The 21,030-nt window shown below is 38.1% G+C and overlaps 1 protein-coding gene across 1 annotated transcript in view; it reads right to left on the bottom strand.

The window, feature by feature from the left end:
• The window catches only part of LOC150089272 (DET1- and DDB1-associated protein 1), a 177,011-nt gene that overhangs the window by 82,853 nt on the left and 73,128 nt on the right, over positions 1-21,030 (bottom strand). The window contains exon 3 of the mRNA XM_090368456.1: positions 7,935-7,986. Coding sequence (XP_090224582.1) covers positions 7,935-7,986 — 52 coding nt within the window. The remainder of the gene's footprint in view (positions 1-7,934; positions 7,987-21,030) is intronic.

Raw genomic sequence — 21,030 nt, 5'->3', positions numbered from 1 at the left:
AAGGTGAGCGTGTTCTGTTTCTTCTTGTTAAGTTGGATTGAACCTTGATCTAAATAAATTGATAGATGCATGTGAAAAATTTTTGATCTCGATGCCTTTTTGATCTTCTGGATAACCATCAGCTGTCATTCAATATTTCTTCTTTTACACTTATGGCAAACAGCCTAATCAAAAGTATTAATTCTTTATCCCCCCCCCCTGTAATTCCATTGGCCAGAATGGTATATATCCGTTTTCATTACCAAAGTCTGTAGTACCTGAATCATGCACTTTGCTGATGTCTTCAAGAGTTGCTTTAATTCCTGCAATTTACCTCCTCAATTGTCTTGGGGAGATAAGTTGTAAGAATTAGCTGCATCATTCAGCCTATTCCAAAATGCCACGTCCATCACAAGTCAGTCATTGGAGGTTCATTGCCAAATCCTCTTCTCTTAAAAAATATGTGCAAAAGGCTATTTTTCCCATTATAACTAATCAAATCCCATTATAACTAATCATAACTAATCAAAGATCACGTTTGTGTACATGCATGCATGTACACAAACGTGATCTTTCTGGGGGACCCCAGTCTACTGAAAACAAATAATATTCAGAGAGTATTAAAACAAACAAAAAACAGTCAGATTAACTTGGTCTATATTGACATCACTTTTGCTTTTGGCCCAATCAGAGCAATACATATAGGTGGGGATCTCTCATTTCAAATTCATTTAGGAATTTCTGAAAATTGCAATTTCTGAATGAACTTACAGTGAGACAGTAAATGGGCTGGTAGATGCTGCTCTTCTTCAGTTCTACAAAATTCTATTTGAATTTTAGCAAAACATTTGACACATCCCAATAATAGAGATTACTGCACAAGAGATCCTTAGGTGGACTGCAGGTCAGCTGCAGGACAGGAGGCAGAGGCTTGTAATTAATAATTACTCTTCAGATTGGGTTACGATTAGAAAAGGGGATTATTCAGAATTAGTGCTGAACTACTGTTGAGTCTGATCTTAAATGATATCAAAATATGCAATTGGTATCAAGGTCAGGAAAGTGGTTAATGACCAGTACTAAGCAGTGTCCTTTAGAACAACTTTAATAGGGGTTGAGGAAATTAACTTGAGAATTAACAACCTCAAACTATTTATATACTTGAGGGGTGAATTAAAAATGGTAGTGGCAGAATGGAATTTGGGGGATTGCAATACAGACAGACATGAAGTTCTCCATGCAGTGTTGATAGACAGGTGACAAGGAGTGCCCACATTGTCCTATTGATAATTTATTGAACAATTTCTTGTAAAAATAAGGCAGTCATAATCTCACTTATGAGGCAATTGTAAGACTGCACTTGGAATATTATGTTCAGGTGTGGAGACTACACCTACAAAAAAAAAAAAAAAAGAATACATTGATATTCTTGAAACAGTCCAAAGACGGGCAACAACAAATCTGTGAGGTTAGCAAAAGGAAGCCCATATGATCAGAGACATTGAATATGTGAGCCACAGAGGTTGAGCACTTAGGTATCTTAAAGGAGGGCTGATTAATGCTTAAAAGGTGGCTCTGGGAGATGACAGTAAAATGAATACAAGTAAAATTTTTAAAATTATAAATGATACTAGAACTAAGAAACATGAATTGAAATTATGGGGGGAAAAGTTACAGAGTAGATTGTAGGAAGTTTTCATTTAGCTGGTAGCTGTTAATTACTGGAATAAGTTACTTTAATGAGTGGTTGAGGCTAATAGCTTGGGTAAATTCAATGGTCAAACTGAATTGGTACTTATGTGAAGAGTGAAACGTGGGTAGTCCCCACCTCCTTTTGGCTGATGCAGCAAAATCTTGAGCTCCTTGCACCCAATGGCTAATTAATGGCACATTCAGAAATTTTGTTTGGGGGATACTCATTCAGCTCCCTTAGCTCCTCCCCATGAGTGCAGCTGTGTAGCTAATACTAACCTATCCTTAGGATTCAATTCTCCATTTTGTCAAATTCCATCAGCAATTTCAATCTTGGTAAAACTTGAAATCAAAACATCTGTGAATATCATATAAAAGGAATAATTCCGATCTTTCCCATTCTTAAAAAGTATTAGTGTCAGCTAGAATGAGTGGATGCACCATTTTTTCTAGGATTGTTCTGATTTTGGGTACAATGTCACTAAAATCTGTTGTGATGCTGTTTTTTCTGAATGAAATATATATATACATGTATATATAGCTAAATTTAGTGATATACAATTTTTCACTAAAAAGGCCTCTGTGGTCAGGAAATCTATATATAATTGATGCTGCCAACTCTGACCAATTATAACTTTAAACATAGATAAAATTAAATTAGGAATAAAATAAATAAATAAATAAAATACATAAAATCGACTGTAAAATAAAATATAATTTAAAATACAATAAATCATATGAATATATTGAAATAATAAAAATATTATACATTAAAAGCGTTAAACTCGTACTACTCTAATACTGAAGCTTTCAGCAGCATCTGCTGCCTTTCTCAATATAAGTAGTGCTGCAATTCATTATAAAGTACTAAGCCTTCCCAGCAGACCCAGGGCATACTATGGTATCTGTGCATGCTACGTTTCCTGTATATCAGCACTGGAAGTGGCTCGGGGCTGTACAACCTTAAAATGCTCATCCCTATCCAGGATAACGGTCTGAAACATTACATTAATCCTACAACCCTTATCCCTATTCAGGCTATGATCACCCAAGGAACAAATCCTTAAGTTCTCCAGCCACTTCAGGTTCCAGAAACCCTCTACCTTATCTGTAATTACAGCTCCTTCGGCTTTTATCCTATGCCTGGTTTTATTTATTTATTTTATTTGTAATTTAATCCTATTTATGTTTAAAGTTATAATTGGTCAGAGTTGGTGGCATCAGTTATGGATATACAAATTTGTTAATTCAGCATGGCAATTGAGATTTTAAATATATAGCAACAATACACCTAATTCTGTTTTTACACGATAGATACGTTCCTGAAAAATAAGTGTAAAAAAAGACATTGTATTTATGGAAGAAAAGAAGATTGGTTCCGGATCTAAAAAAAATCAGTAAAAATAATTAAAAAAAAAAAAAACACATAAAAATATTCGTTTTAAGCTTATTATTTTATTTAAACCAAATACACATGTAATAATATGTAATTAAAATGTATTAAAATAAATTTGTATGCATATGAAATGAAAAAAAATTCTTCATGTACAAAATAAATCTGTTTTACACATAACAAGATTTTATTCGTTTTCACTTTCTGATAATAAACGGCGCATATGTTTGCGTACGACTGGAATATCACTGCCATCACTAGAAATGTTGTGGACATCGTCTTCTTCCTCTATTAATGAAATTCTTTCTGTGATCTCTTGAGCATAATCAGCACGAGTCTCCTCTGGTGCTGATGTTTCACCGGTTTTACGAACGAATTCAGTTATTAATCGTTGTGTTCGTGTTTTGGTTAGGCCGTTATATAATTCTCTGTAAGAGGCTGTCAACAACTTCAGTTCACGTTGAAACTTCCCAGTGCGTTCCTCATTAGGGTCATTTTTGACAAAATGATTACCTAATTTTCTGGCCAGTTCCAGACCTTCTTTTATTAAATTTGCATTTAGAACAGGATCATTTTCTTCATTATCACTACGTTCTGTGGGATAAGGAGTCCCACGGACCACCTCTAATATTTCATCTTCGCTTAGGGCTTTGTCTTTTAACAATTCATCAATATCTTCAAACGATAGATCATCGAATCCTTCTCCACCAATTTTGTGTGCCATTGTAATGATGTTGGGAAATTCGGTCGTATTAGGGATGATGGGATCTTTGCTTTTTACACATTGTGGCCAAACCGCTTTCCAACACGCATTTAAAGTTGCTGGTTTTAATTCAGTTAACGCTAATCCAACTTGATTGATACAATCCATAATTGAGAATTTCTTCCACACATCAATGATTGTTAGTGTTTCATCATTCAATTTTTCCAAAACGTGTTGGAATGTTCGTTTTACGTAGTATGTTTTAATTGTCGCAATTATACCTTGGTCTAGCAGTTGTATCAAAGATGTAGTATTAGGTGGCAGAAATAAAATTTGTACGTTTGGGTGTTCCAAGACAGGATGGCCGGGTGCATTGTCAAGAATCAGAAGAACTTTAAATTCGAGACCTTTCAAATTCATATAACGTCTGACTTCTGGGACGAAACATTTGTTGAACCATTCTGTAAAAATAGTAGTGGTCACCCAGGCCTTCTTGTTTGCCATCCAGTGAACAGGCAGTTTATTGATATCTACACCTTTCATTGAACGTGGGTTTAGGGCTCGATTTACCAGCAGTGGTTTCAACATACGATCTCCTGAAGCGTTGGAGGAAAATAATAAGGTCACGCGATCCTTAGCTACCTTAAAACCACCAGCAGTTTTCTGCGATTTGGCTACATACGTTCTGTCGCATTAGTTTCCAGAAGAAACCAGTTTCATCTGCATTCCACACTTGATCAGGAGTGTAGCCTCCATCTTAAATAATTTTTGCAAGTTCCTGCTGGAATACTTTAGCAGCCGATTCATCTGCAGATGCAGTTTCACCTTTAATTTTTATATTAGGAAGAGCATTCCTTTTAAGAAACCCTGTCATCCAACCTGTACTCGCAGAAAATTCATACTTTCAGTTTAACTAAGATGAAATGCTTGGCTCCTTTTCTTTAATCTGTCTGTAAATTCTTAGTGCTGTTTGCTTGATGGCATTTCCATCTACTGGTACTCTTTTTTGTGATGATCTTCTATCCATATTACCAGAGCCTTTTCCATTTTTTCCTTGACAATATCTCTTGTATATGATGATGAATTAACACTTACTTTTGTTCCAGAACATACTGACTTCCTAATTGCAGCTTCATTTTTCTTAATAGTTCTTACGGTAGCTTCATGTACACCAAAATGCTTTCCTAAAGACGTAGTCCCTTGTCCAGCTGCAAGACGATCTAAAATTTTAATTTTAAGTTCCAAAGAAATCGTGGTAAAGATTTAGTACTCGGTGCACCCTTCAAAATGGCGGCGAGGAGAAGAGGGGGGAAAGCAGTGATTGACGGATTGTGACTCCGCCCACTCACTGCGTTCCCGCTATTCTCCTCGGCAAACGGTACTAGGTGACACGCGGGTGGCACAGCAACAAATACGGCGGCTGAAAACAGGATAAATCCAATAATTTCAAAAGTTCAAGTTACAAAAATACGGTTTTCGTGGATCACAAAATATCACGTGACATTTGAATAAGTCGGATACAACCGAAAAGAAAAAAAAAGGGGGGGGGGGGGAAGGTAATTTTCGCGAAAGAAAAGGAACGGCAAATGAACAATTATTAAAAATAAAACAAACAAAAATGCACGTTTTTCTTAGCTATATTTTACAAGCATTAACAATGAGATTCGCTGAAAAGGAAAAAAAAAAATAATAAAACAGTAATTTTTAAGGAAATTTAAATGGGGGGATTATTATTTTTAGGGCAATTATTTTTAGCGCAAATAGGGGGATCATTTTTTTTTTTTTTTTCTGGGGGCTCTGCCACCAGACCCCCGTTTCTGTGGGGGTCTCTGCCCCCACACCCCCGATATACGTATTATTCAGCCTTTTCCAACACCAAACAACTTTTCTTTTCTTTTTTTTGTTTGTTTAAAAAAAATTCGCACCATGTGCAACCCTTGATTCTTCTCGCCCGTACATTACTAGACGGGAATCCCAATCCCCTGCCTTTCTGCCCGGACATGAAAAAAAAACAAGTAATTAGTATTATTTGTAACAAAAATTAACACCACGTGCAACACTGAAAATTGCTGATGCCCGTCAACAGAAATGCTAAAAGCAAAAAATTAATCACAAGCAATCTAATAATCACTGATCTAAAATCTAAAAAAAAATTAACACCACGTGCAACACTGAAAAAAAAATTAACACCATGGGCAACACTGAAAAATGCTGATGCCCAACAGAAATGCTAAAACGACAGAAAACCACTCACCTCATCAATCGAATTATATTTTCAAAACAACCCAACGTTTTCGAACTAATATTTGGCAGGGAAAAAAAAAAAAAAAAAAAAATCACCCAATACAACAGACACCCGTCTCAACCATGGGAAACCAAAGAGTAAGTCACTAACAATCGAATACGCAAATAGAGGGTTTTTTTTTTTTCTGGGGGTTTTTTTTTTTTTTCTAGTTGCTTCCTGAACATGCTGCTGTAGAAAACAATCATCCAATAAATCCGCAAAAGCCTTGCTAGTTTGTGAGTGACCAACCCACAAATTCCAGTCAATATTTGGGAAATTAAAATCCCCCATTATAAGATTCACCGATTTACTGGCCCACTATTTCCCTGTACAGTTGTTTATTATACTCGTGAGTCATTAGGCCTATAATACACTCCTACTTTCAATTTTTATTTCCCAGTGCTTATGTCACATCAAACTGACTCGACACTGCACTGTCGAGCCATTTCGACTGGCTGTACTTCCTTTGATTTTATGTGTTTCTTAATTAATAGCATAAGCCCTCCTTCCTTGCTATCCTTTCTGTACACATTCTACTCCATAGCTTGCAATTCTGCACTGCTTATATCTATGTGACACCACATCTCTGATATTCCAACAATAGCTGGCTTTGTTGTTTTGACCAACACCTCAAAATTCATCAAATTTATTTACCAAACTCCTAGCATTGGTGTACACGCAAGCACACATGCACCTGTTCCTATTCTTAGCTAGCCTAACAAAAGCCCATGTGTTTACTTGTACCACGATGACTCCCAGAACTCTCTGGAATCCCCATCTTTTTTTTTTTTTTTTTTTTCAGGATCCTGTTCATTCCAATAGAAATTATCTGCAGCAGGGCTTGAAATCCACGACACCTTACTTTCCAAGCTGCATGTTCCAATACAAGCAGTAGCAATCACTTTCTTCTGTGCATGCAGCTCTAGTTATTGTATTAGTCTGTGTATCCTCTGAAGCTATCAGCTCTCTGAAATGCCTAGCACTGCCTCGATAGCATCAGTGAATATTCTGGCACCTCTTCTATTTAAGTGTATCCCATCCTTGTAAAAACAGTCTTTCTTGTTAACAAGCATAGATCATGCTGAGGAAAATTCTACCACAGAACACTTGCACAGTCTCTCCAGAGCCAAAGTGACAAGGCTTTTAACATGTATTCCCTCCTATTATATTTGGGCAGGATTACAGACACTCAAATTTAATCATAACTTGTAACTTTTCCCAACATTGTCCTGTACTTGTTAATTAAGTCCTCAGACGTATTCTTAATATCGTTAGTGCCCACATGTACAACAATATTTCGTTCTCTTAAAAGATGAAATTACATGCTCTACAAAGTCATCTACTTTTGCACCTGGCAGACATACTCTGGTTCTACTCTACCTATCCTTTTTGTGCAACATATTTCCCGGATAATAGAATCACCGACAATTACTACCACCTTTGGGCCCAGCACAATTTTCTTTGGGATATGTGTTTCCTGATGCTCAAGTGCAAGCTCTGTTGTTGAGATTGTTCAAATGAAGTTGAGAGTTGAATTGCCCTTCATTTTAATTATTTGCGATTTTATTTATTCGACAGTACTATTCAATAAATTACTCAATTTATGAAACCATTCCCAATACTGTCTGATGACATCTTCCTAATTCACCTAACTTTGTGGTATGTGAATTTTATTTTTTTATTACATATATATTTTTACCAGACCAAAAAAACTAAGGAACTATTTCTAGTTTAACGTGTATATATAAATATTTATATAGTATACATAAATATACTGTATAAATCCACCTGTATAAATTTTATTTGTTTAAATAAAAATACAATCCTAGAAATTTGATTCTAAGAGTAAATTAATGAAGTACTGAAAAGCAGTTACTGCTTACTCTGCTCTGATGGATGATCTTTTGTTGGAAGGTAAACTGAAGGCCTCTTAACCTACAAGAAGTAACAAATTAACATAGATGAACAAACTAACAGAAGAGTATAGCTATAATATACAAGGTCTAACAAAAAAAGTTTGGTTTATGATCATATAATTCCTGAACTGAAATAGTTACAAGATTGCAATACTTAAAAAGATTGTGAGTTGGGCTTACAACATCCTTTGAGAACGCACAACACATGTTTTAAATGTTTATGCACCAGTCTAGCAGAAAGCTACCCTGAAGGAATATCTGATTGCCAAATTGACTTTTGGCTATTTCTAAAATAAAAATAGGACATGAATAAAAAAAAAAAAAAAAAAGAAAAAAAAAAACAGGATGGAAAGCCTAAAAGCATTCATGACAAAATAGTGTGTGGTTGCAGAATGATATTATAATGCTAACAACATCAACATTTATGTAAATAAAATTAAATTTTTTCAATACTCACAGAACTTTTTGATCAAACCTCATATGCCATAATACACTATGTTTTATATAATTGACTTTACAAGTTTATAAATTTATTATGATGAATCAGTGGATTTATGACACTACATAAATCCATGAAAACTTTGGGGAATAGGTTCCTGAAAAAGTACCGAATATGGAAAACTGCAGCTGACAAGACCTAAGTCCAACAGATAACATGGGTTTAGGAGAAAAACAATAATTATGCAAGTAAACATGTGACCAAAAAAATGCAGTAAATACCATTTTGTTTATAGACCCTTTTATATTTATAAAAACAATGTCTGTTATAAAGGGGGGGGGAGTTCATTAATATTACTATATAACAAACATGCTTCCCATTTTAATGAATGGGAAGCATGTTTAATGAATTACTAATGCTTCCCATTGAAGCATTAGTAAAACAGACCCAAAAGATATATATCTTGGGTCAAGTAATAGACCACCAACGATTTTCCAAGGACCACAAGTAAGCTAAACCAAAGCTGCTTTTTTTGCATTATTACTTTTTTAACAATTAGCAGTTGAAAGTACAGGCTTGTGGTTGTGACTGCAAAGCTTGGGTTTGCTGTGTGCACCAACATCTATCATTCAGAAGGATGGCTGCTTCAATGATGGGATGGATATGGCCTCCTTTGTTCCAGTTAAAAGAATTACCACAACATGAAATGTGAAGTGACTAACCAGACGTAGTACTGACCACATCTGGTTAGTCACTTATCATCAATACCATCTGGTTAGTAACCAGATGGTACTGACGATAGTGGTCTATAATCTTAATGTTGTGCTGTAGGTCGATGTCGTGCTGGGTTGACCAGAAGTGCTCAGCAATCGCAGAGTGCTCTAAATCTGTAGAGCGGATAGCTCTCTCGTGCTCGGAGACTTGATCTTTGAGTCTTCTCCCAGATTTACCAATGTAGCAGCCAGAGCGGTCATGGCAGGAAATGCGGTACACAGAAACACTCCGTAAGAATGGGGAAAGTCTGTGTCTTTACCCTCGAGACAAGGGACAGCAGTTTCCTGCATAGAAGCTGCAAGCACTTTATCCTATACTGTATAAGACCTTTGAGAGTTGTTGCGACAGGTTTGGGTAGTATGGAATAAAGGAGGTCAAGATGGAGGTCATTGTTATATGTGGACCTGGGGTTTGCTGCTTGATCAAACAATGTCATTAGTTGAGGCATATGATGCAAGAAAGGAAGTTTATAAAGCATTAGCCAAAAAAAAAAAAAACCTTCCCATTTCACCCATCTGGTCACTCCAAATGTTTGCTAGTCAGCACTGAGCCTGCTCAAACCAATCAAGGCTTTATACACCTCAATCAAATCCCCTCGCAGGTGCCTAGTCTCCAGATGCTGCAACTTGCAGCACTTAAGCCTTTCTTCTTAAGCGCACCCCCCCTTTGTTCCTCTCACCAATCTTGTTTGCCCTTCTCTGTACTCATTCCTTATATTTCCTCATCTATTTATGCAATTGACTTTCTTCAATTTGAATTTATGCCCCTCAAGTGCATAATCTGAGCAAGAAGAAAAATCCCATCAGCAATGAGCCAGCTCAAACCATTCAAAGCCTAATACATCTCAATCAGACCACCTCACAGGTGCCTAGTCTCCAGATGCTGCAATTTGCAAAACTTAAGCATTTCTTGGTAAGATCATCCTTTTGTGACCCTCACTAATCTCATTGCCCTTCCTTGTACTCATTCTAGCACTCTACATCCTTCCTAAAATGAGGCCTCCAGACCTGTATACAGTACTCAATGTGTGGCCTGACCATTATACAAAGGAATAATCACCTCCTTGTCAATGCTAGCAAAATTCCTATATATCATTGACAACACTCCATGACCTGCTCTGGAAGCTCATCTGCACTGCTCAGAGAACTTCATATCTGACTGCACAATTACCCTCACGTCTTTTTCATTCTCCACCTCCCTGAGTGTAGTACCACACAGTTGATACATTTCTCTTAGGTTACTGCTACCCATATGGAGTACTTTGCATTTGTTAAACTTCAGTTGCTACTTCTCAGTCCATCTGCCTAACTTTTCTAGATCCTGTTGCAGTAGCATACTGTCTTTACTGTCATTAACAACCCCACCAACCTTTGTATCATCTGCAAACTTGGACATTAAGCCTGATATACCTTCATTGATATCATTCATAAATACGCAAAACAACAACGGCCCAGCACCGAACTCCGGGGAACTCCGCTAATAACATTAGTCCACATAGAGCAGTGTCCATTTATTACTACTCTCTGCCATCTCCCACTCAACATTCCCTTTATCCATTTCAGTAACTTGCCCTTAATGCCATATCGCTCCAATTTGTACAGCAGTCTTCCATGTGCAACAGTATCAAAAGCTTTCCTGAAATCCAAGTATATGATATCAAAATTATTTTTGAATCCAATTCCTTTGTGACCACATCATATTTTGTCTAACCAATCCAATTTGTCAGACAAGACTTCCCCTTAACAAACCTATGCTGTGTCTGAGTGATCCTGTATCACCTCTTTAACCAGTGACTCCATTATTTTTCCCCAGAACAGAAGTTAAACTAACAGGTCTATAATTATTTGTGTCACCCTTTGAACCCCCCTTTGTTAATTGGAGATACATTTGCACATCTCCAGTACAGGGGGACCTCCCCTGACTCTAAGGATGCTCTCATAATTATGGCTAATGGTTTGCTTACTTCCCTTGCTGCTTCTATTATGACTGGATAGATTCCATCTGGCCCAGGTGCCTTTTTTATGTTTAACTTCAACAATTTCTCCTCCACTTTGGTCTCAGTTATTACAAAACCACTTAGCTTCCTGTTAGAGTTTGATAAACTTCTGGCATTTGTCCTCTTTGAATAACTTCTCATGTGTGAATGTAGATGCAAAATACTCATTGTTTATCTTGCCCTTAATGCCATACCACTCCAATTTGTACAGCAGTCTTCCAAGTGCAACAGTATCAAAAGGTTTCCTGATATCCAAGTATGTGATATCAAAATTATTTTTTGCATTCAGTTCCTTTGTGACCACATCATAGTATCCAATCAAATTGGCCAGACAAGACTTCTTCTTAACAAACCCATGCTGTGTCTGAGCTAATCTGCTGTCTTGTCTAGGTGATCCTGTATCATCTCTTTAACCAGTGACTCCATTATTTTTCCTGGAACAGAAGTTAAACTAACAGGTCTATAATTATTTTTGTCACCCTTTGTGAATTGGGGATACATAACCTGATTTTCCAAAATGGTTAAACTGGAAATTAGGTTAAGGAACTCCCCCTGTTGGAGATCATATGAATAGTCTTGCCTACCAGGGATGAGAGTAGATTTGCAACGAATTTTGAACTCACACGCTGGGGATCCACAACAGGAGACGTTGGGTCATAAAAGACTTGTGGACTTTTGGTAAGCTGTAGAATTGTGGAATCTGGCATCCAGAGGCGTGTAGAAGCCAGCACCGGGATTCAGGAATTTTGCCCGACTTAAACCAACCATAGACTAGGCTGTTATTCTTGGTCTTCCAACACTAGAATCTTCATAGGAGAGTTGAGAACAGGCTTGCAGACAGAAGTGTCTTGTAAAAGTGACAGGGCTTTTGTATTGTAGTCTGAACGATTTAGAACAACAATTCGACATCCCTTACCTGCAGGTAGAACAACGACTGAATCATTACATTTTAACGAGTTGAGGGCAGAGAGTTGCTGTTGGTTGAGATTAGAGCTAACTGTATGGGCACACTATAGGATTGCTGCAGTTTTGAGGTGAATCACATTTGCAGTCTCTTCAGGCAAATGCGTGAGAATGCCTCAACACCCACGGCAAGTTCTGTGGTTTGGGGATGCAAAGGAGAACTGTGAACTTCATCCCTAGAGTGAGTAATTCCAACTATTCATCAGATAAGTATTTGACTCAAATTTAGCACAAATCTAGTTTGGTTTGGTTTGGTTTTTTTTTTTTTTTAGGAGCATTAGCAACTAAGGCCATATTTCTCCGGAATATGCGGTGGTCATTCCCTGACCTTTCCGCATCCTCTGTATTTGGTGGTGACGGGCTCAAACCCCGGTCTAATCAAGAAGCGTGTGCTATGCACTGCTGCTCCTTCCCACCTGGCTACGGAGGCACCGCACAAATCTAGTAATGTATGGTACTGATGAGGGTATCACTGAGAAGGCAAAACATATGAAATCTCTCTGTGCACTAGTAAGGCACATATACTGATATATAGAGACATGGATATATCAGTCACTAAAGCCATGGGGGATCCCAGAACAATACATTTACTGTTGGTTCAGGGCTCCATAACTTGATCTTCCTAAAAAATGTGTGCACTAGTATCCTCAAACCCAAAATCCCATGTAGTCAACTAAGTCTTTTTATGTAGGTTATAAAAAGTGGTTATAATCACTGTTCTCCCACACCAAATGGAAAATGCTCAAGTTCAATTTACATAAATGGAGCAAACTTTTAATGGCATTTTTTTCCATAATGTGGCTGAGTTATTTCAATCTCAGGTGAGGGTCAACACAGTATTTTTTCTCACAGAAAAACTCAGGTTTTTTTTTCACTCAGCAAACCAAACAAAGAATACCTGCAATTACAGGTACAATAAATAGTGACTCATGATAACCTTAGTTGATCTAGTGCCTAACACACCTTATTACCCACTAGACCCCAATGTGATCTAGAAGTGGAAGCAATAATTAGTGTTCCTTTGTTACTGCAGACTGAACTTAATTCGTACTACCACTGATGAGCAACCTTTTTGCCTCAAAAGGCAATTCAGAAGGCAAACATCGTTTTTTAATTGATGATATTATAAACTGAACAGTGCCATAAAACTAGCCAAGTGACTAGTTTTACAGCACTGAATTACTAAAATTGCTTAATTCATGTTGAATTAAGCAATTTTAGTAATTTTAGTAGTAGACCTTACGAGGTGTGGCTACCCCATTGACGTCCTCGACAGGTGTGATCTACAGACACGTGACATCGTGACGACCAGCTACAACACCAACAGTGACGAGCCATCCACAAGGGCATTCATCCCATACTACCCCAACCTGTCACAACAGATCAGTAGAATCCTGAGAACGCACGGAATAAAGTGCATCCAGCTCCCAGGCAGGAAACTGCGTTCTTTCATTTCCAACGTGAAAACACCTGTCCCCACCCTTCTGCAGAGCGGTTTAGTCTACCGCATCTCTTGCCGTGACTGCACTAGCTGCTACTTCGGAGAGACTGGACGTCGACTCGAGAAACGTCTCTCGGAGCACAAAAGAGCGATCCGTTTAGCGGATATAGAACACTCAGCTATCGCCGAACATGTCTGGACAACCCACCACGACATCGACCCACACCGCGATGTCGTGGTGGTAGACAGATCCCACCATTACCTAAAGCGTACCTGGTTGGAATCGTTAAATATAAAATCTTCGGATAAATCCTTAAACAGGAACAGTGGTTGCCAAGTCAACCCGATCACAGAGTCAGTAGTTCTGTCATTGGACAAGCACTGGCCACGTCATCATGCGTCACAGCCACAGACGTCAACAAACAATTAAACCTCGCGTCTCACGCACCTGGCAGTGCACATCTTCATTCCAACTGCCATTCATGTATTTTAATTCTGATGAAGGCTACCATATAGCCGAAAGCTCATATATTTCTGCTTTATCTGTACGCTCTGTGTTTAAGCTACAATAAATTCCTCAATGAATCCAGAGCGCGTAGGCCTGTTTCGTTATAATTTTAGTAATTGTTGTTTTAGTAATTGTTTCTATTGTTGTCCAGAACCTAAACCAAATACTATGACATTTATTTTTATGAGAGGAAACTTTGGTTTGATTAAATTTTTGTATTTAGAGCATTTAGTTGTATAATCAGCAATATCACGTGCAACTGTTTAATAAAATATTTTAATAGGAATATAATATCACTGGCCAACATTACTTTCAACCTCCACTAATATCATCATCAGCAGCATTTTCAATCCTCTCCAGCAACTTTCCAGTTCCTTCTGTTTTAAGCACTGGCCATCCATTAACTACCCAAAAAGTCATGAATTTCATCTATCCATCTCCGCCTTTGTCTTCCAGGTTTTCTTCTAGCTCCTCTTGGGTACCATTCTGTTATTTTCTTAGTCCATCTGTCATCATGTCTTCGAGCTATGTGTCCTGCCCAAGACCATTTTGTTCTTTAGTTTTGATAAGAATGTCCTTTACTTGAGTTTGCTGCCTAATCAATGTGTTTCTCTTTTTATCTAACAGTCTGATTCCCAATATAATTCGTTCCATTCTTCGCTGTGTAGTTCTCAGCTTCTCTTCCATTCTTTTGGTGAGTGCCCAAGTTTCACTTCCATAAGTCATGGTGGGGAGTATACATTGATTCATTATTTTTCGTTTCAGACAAACTGGGATATTGCTCTTCAGTATGTGGCTATATTTCCTGAATGCTATCCATCCAAAATTTATTCTTCTCTTGACTTCCAGCCATTTATCATTATTACAGCTAATAACTTGTCCCAGATAAGTATATGACTCCACCTTTTCAATTACTGCTCCTTCAATCATTATTTCCCTTTCCGTGGCATACTTGTTCATCATTACTTTTGTTTTAGCCATATTCATCTTTAGTCCAAAATCCTTACTAACTGTGCATAAGTGATTAAGATTTTCCTCTAATTCTTTGGGATCGTGGCTTATGACCACAATGTCATCTGCAAATCGTAAATGGTTTAGGTACTCTCCTTTCACATTGACTCCTTTCTGTGAACGGCTGTAATCAATAATACACCAAAAATAATATATCAGCTGTAATCAATTTTGTAATCAATTTTCTACAGCCCGTGGCAGTTACATGCCACGGGCTGCCAGCTCCTGCAATTTTACAGCCTGCCAAAGGTGCATAAGTCAGGCATCCCTCTACGGCCCATCATCTCCTGTTGCAATTCACCAACCTATGCGCTATCAAAACACGTTACCCGTCTCCTAACACTCCTAGAGGGAAATACTGTCCACACTGTCTCCAACAGAGAGGGGTTCCTTCGCCTCATCAAACACCTTACAGTTCCTGATGTCGAGATCATGGCATCCTTTGATGTTGTCTCCCTATTTACCTCCATTCCAGTCCAACAGGCAGTTGTATGTGACAGACAGCTTTTAGAGAATGACCCCAGTCTATTGGATAGAACATCACTATCTACAGAAGATGTGTTACCCTTAACCTGTGTTTGTCAGGCAGTGTCATCACATTTGGCAATTCTTTCTACAAACAGATATACAGTACGGCTATAGGCACCCCGTCATTGCCAACATCGCAATGGAGGAGTTAGAGGAATGCATATCCTGAACCCGCTGGTACCGATCATTATGTGGTGCAGGTATGGGGATATTTTCACCATCATCCATGGAGGTTCAGATGCACTGCTGTTAGAGTACCTCAACTCCCTATTGCCCTTCATCCAGTTCACTTTGGAATTGGAAGTGAATGGGACACTTCGTTTCCTAGATGTTTTGGTCAGGCGAATGGGCTCTCGTCTGGAAACCTCAGTATACCGGAAACCAATGTGTTGCGGGCAATTCATGAACTACAGATCAGCCCATGCTCCTTGTCATCTAAACAACACTGCATGTGCTCTACTCTCTCGAGCTTGGAGCCATTTGAGCTCAGAGGAAGCCAGGCGCACCGAGGTTTCTAGAGTAAAAAGTTGACCTCACCAATTGTGGATACCCATGTGTTAGACAGGTGATTACTACAAGCACAAGAGCTTGCAAATCATCCAAGGCCCTTGTCCCCTTGCGACAGTGAGTGTACCCACTGCTTATATTCCATATTACACTTCGTTTCCTAGATGTTTTGGTCAGGCGAATGGGCTCTCGTCTGGAAACCTCAGTATACCGGAAACCAATGTGTTGCGGGCAATTCATGAACTACAGATCAGCCCATGCTCCTTGTCATCTAAACAACACTGCATGTGCTCTACTCTCTCGAGCTTGGAGCCATTTGAGCTCAGAGGAAGCCAGGCGCACCGAGGTTTCTAGAGTAAAAAGTTGACCTCACCAATTGTGGATACCCACCCATGTGTTAGACAGGTGATTACTACAAGCACAAGAGCTTGCAAATCATCCAAGGCCCTTGTCCCCTTGCGACAGTGAGTGTACCCACTGCTTATATTCCATATTACACAGTCGTCTCAGACCAGATTCCTAAGATCCTGCGCGAGTACTACATGAAATGCATACAACTTCCTGGTAGGAGTCGAAGATCTCTAGTCCGGAGATTAAAAACATCCATTGCCCCTCTCTTATGCAGCGGTATTGTATACCGGATTACTTGCCACGATTGTGGCAGCTACTATGTAGGTGAAAGCGCCAGACACCTTCAGGACCACCTCGTGGAACATCACAGGTCCATCGGCCTGGGTGACTGAGCACTCTGCAATCACAGAACATTTTTGGTCAACTCATCATGACCTCAACTCCAGGCGTGATAGTGAGGTGATCGACCAATCTCAACAGTACTATCACTGCCTATGGTTAGAATCCCTAAATATATCCAGCTGTCACAAAGATTTAAATCACAGTAGAGGTACAAGACTACACCCAATTTTGGAGTCAGTAGTTTTGAAACTACTACAAAAGCTGGCAGCAATCCCATATGCGTGCTGAGCACCAACAACAATTGCCTGATCTGGCCTAGTGAATGACTGAACACTTCGTGCTCATGTACGTGCTCTCCCAGTCATCTGATCACACACAGCATATTTAGTATAATTTATTCCATTCCTAACGTTTAATGTTATGTTTGCATTTCTGTATGTATCTTTCTTGCTGAGGAAGGGGTTCACCCTGAAAGCTACTTGTCGTATTAAAACTTAAATTTATTTTAGTTACTGCTTCCATTGGCTCTGCTATACTCTCTTCTTCTAAACTATGGAAACCAGTGCCACAGGCCCATTCTCTTTTGTTATTAGTGGAGTGCCCCAGGGCTCAGGGGAACTCCACTTGAAGACATATCAGGCTTAATGTCTACGTTTGCAGATGATACAAAGGTTGGCAGGGTGGTTAGTTACAGTCATCAGGGTGAGCTACTGCAACTGGTAGGAGTTGAAGATCTCTAGTGTCAAGATTAAAAACGTCCATTGCCCCCCCCCCCCATGCAGCAGTATTGTATACCGGATTACTTGCCACGATTGTGGCAGCTACCATGTAGGCGAAAGCTCCAGACACCTTCAAGACACAGGAAAATTGGGTCAAATCCAGGAAAATTAGGTCGATGTGCTGAGAAATAGCAGAAGTTTTAACACTGATAAATGTAAGGTACTGAATATGGGTAGCAGTAACCCAGAGTAACTTATCAACTGTGTGATACTATACTTAGGGTAGTAGAGAATGGAAAAGACATATGGGAAATAGGGCAGTCAAATATGAAATTCTCTGTGCAGTGCATTCATGCTGCCAGGACATCTCATGGGGTTTTGCCAATGATATACAGAAAAAAACTTTGCTAACAGGAATAAGGAGGTGATTATCCCTTTGTATAAGCCTATGGTTAGGCCGCATTTTGAGTACCATACACAGATCCAGAGGCCTAACTTTAGGAAGGATGTATCTGCTGGAACAGGTGCAGAGAAGGGCAACCAGACTGGTGAAGGGAGCAAAAGGATGCTCTTACCTAGAAATGCTAAGTTCAGCAGCTTGCAGTGTCTCAAGACTAGGTGTCTGTGGGGAGATCTGATTGAGGTGTTTAAAGCCTCAAATGGATTGAGTAAGCTGAACGTTAATGGCATTCTTCCAATTGGTGAGACAACATGAACAGTGATTTTATAATTTCAAGTTGAGGAAGAATGGTTGCAGGATAGATGTGCGGAAGTTTGCTTTCAGCAAGCAGGTGGTTGATTGTTGGAACAAACTTCAATCTGTTGCAGTGGGTGGGCTGAATAAATTCAAGGAAAAACTAAAATTCCTGAAGGACTTGGATAGGTGAACTGTTTGGTTTTTTTTTTTTTTTTTTGGCTGATGCTATATAAGCTTGCTTTCTTGCATCAGTTGCCATTACTACTACTACAGCACTTAATTAAGCAAGAAGATTTGAATGCCAATGTGCTATTTAAACTTATTTAAATGGCAAGTAGAATCCTTGTGAAATTCTAATGAATGACAAATTTATTGATGCTAAAATTAAGTTTAAAAGCAGTTTACTACACAATGGGAATGCATTCCACCCATTCCACTACTTTAATCTTGAAAGAATCATGAAATTATGTCCAAGATTGTGAGTGCAATAAGGTACCATGACTGTTTGAATGTCTGTGATGACATTAAGATAATTGTTTTATTCACTGGTGTTGGGACTTTTCACAAAACACTGTTGTTTTCTGTTTGTGGGACATTTGTGAAACAGAAAAATGTACGATGAATCAGGTGTAAAGAAGGAATTTAAGTGGAAGAACCACTTTTTTTTTTTTTTTTTCAGAACTAAAAAAAAAAAAAAAAAAAAAAATTCCATTTTTGCACATTAAACTTGCAGTAATGAAGAATTTTGTTAAGGCTCTTGATAAAGAAGTGGATTCTGCTGTCCAAGGGTTTCAAATTTAACAGATGCAAAAAATGAAATTTTCACTAGGCTTCAGGATAAAGGAACTCTGAAAAGATGATATTTAAAACAAAGCTATAGGATAACCAACTAGCAGGTAGGTGATCATTTAAAGCAGCTGTGTATGGATTTCGTGGAAAAGGAAAAATAATTATGAATCTTTGGTGTCAACTTTCCTGCAACATTATAAAGATATGGTCTGTCAAATGTCTTTGAAAATTCATTTTCTTCATTCCCATTTTAATTTTTTTCTTTCAAAATTGGGAGATGTCAGTGATAATCAATGGGGAATGCTTTCATTAGGATATCCATCATAAAAAAAAAAAAAAGGCACAAAAGTCCCTGGGATATTATTGGTTTCTTTAGACAAAAAGAAAATTGGACTAAAAGGAAAAATGAATGCGAACATTTCTAAAAACAAAAGCAAACAATGTGCGTAGTACATTTTATATTTGATTAAAGTATTTTACAGTAAGACTTATTTTTAAGACAGCATATGTATTTAAACAGTTGAGAAAGCGGAACTACGGGAAATTTTGGAATTGGTAAAAGAAATGAAAGGTGAAAGACTTGTGGAATTAGCAGAATCACGAGGTTTGTCAGTAACGAACACTTTTTTAAAGAAAAGGGTGAACAGAAAGTGGACATGGAAGAGCCCAAATAGATCAACAACTAGTGAAATCTACTTCATCCTCACTAACAGAAGATATATCGTGAATGATGTTACCGTCCTGAACAAGGAAATGCTGGAAGTGATCACAGAATGATAAGATGCACACTTGATATAGATGTAAGAAAAGAAAGGAAAAAACTGACTAGTAAATAATGTGAAGGTCTTTGAGATAACAGAAGAGGAGAAAAGGCAGTATGTACTGGAACTTAAGAACAAGCTTCTGCAGACTGCTCAGGACCAAGATATCGATGAGGAATATTAGAACTTTCTGAAAGTGATAAAGCCCAAGAAACTTATAGGTAAAAAGAAATCCAAAGAAGAAATATATGTGTGATGCCTAAGGAGTGGAAATATGCAATCATAGTTTTGTTGCATAAGAAAGGAGATAAATCAGAAATTGCAAATTATAGACCAATTAGCTTGTTAAGCCACATCTACAAGTTGTTCACAAGGGTCATTACTAACAGATTAGAAAGAATACTTGATGAGAATCAACCGAAAGAGCAAGCTGGCTTTAGGACAGGATTCTCAACTATGGATCACCTTCACATAATAACACAGCTAATGGAGAAAGCAAATGAATATAAAACACCAATTATGCCTGGCATTCATGGATTATGAAAAGGCATTTGACTCCATACAGCATAGGGCAATTTTTCGGGCACTGGAAAGACAAGGCATAGATACCCCAATTATGATTTTGAAAAAATATGAGAATGCTACCTCCTTTATTAGACTAGACAAAGACAGTAACAAATTTAAAATTGAGAAAGGAGTTCAACAAAGAGACAGACTACACAAGTTGTTTAGTTGTTTACTGCTGCCCTTGAGGTAGTTTCCAGAAGGTTAGTCTGGTCGCAGAAAGGAGTCAATGCGAATGGACAGTACCTAAACCATTTACAATTTGAAGATGACACTGTGTCATAAGCCACAATCCCAAAGAATTAGAGGAAAACCTTAATTGGTTATGCACAGTTAGTAAGGATTTTGGACTAAAGATGAATATGGCTAAAATAAAAGTAATGATGAACGAGTATGCCACAGAAAGGGATATAATGATTGAAGGAGCAGTAATTGAGAAGGTAGAGTCATATACTTATCTGGGACAAGTCATTAGCTATAATAATGATAAATGGCTGGAAGTCAAGAGAATAAATTTTGGGTGGACAGCATTCAGGAAATAGTCATATACCAAGGAGCAATATCCTAATTTGTCTGAAACATAAAATAATTAACCAATGTATACTTCTCAGCATGACTTATGGAAGTGAAACTTGGGCACTCACCAAAAGAATGGAAGAGAAGCTGAGAACTA

The sequence above is a fragment of the Mastigoproctus giganteus genome, chromosome 2 (genome assembly GCF_048544385.1).
Source record: "Mastigoproctus giganteus isolate SK-2022 chromosome 2, ASM4854438v1, whole genome shotgun sequence".
Classification (NCBI taxonomy): Eukaryota; Metazoa; Arthropoda; class Arachnida; order Uropygi; family Thelyphonidae; genus Mastigoproctus; species Mastigoproctus giganteus.
Note: the sequence above shows the minus strand (reverse complement) of the source record. Positions and strands in the feature narration are given on the sequence as shown.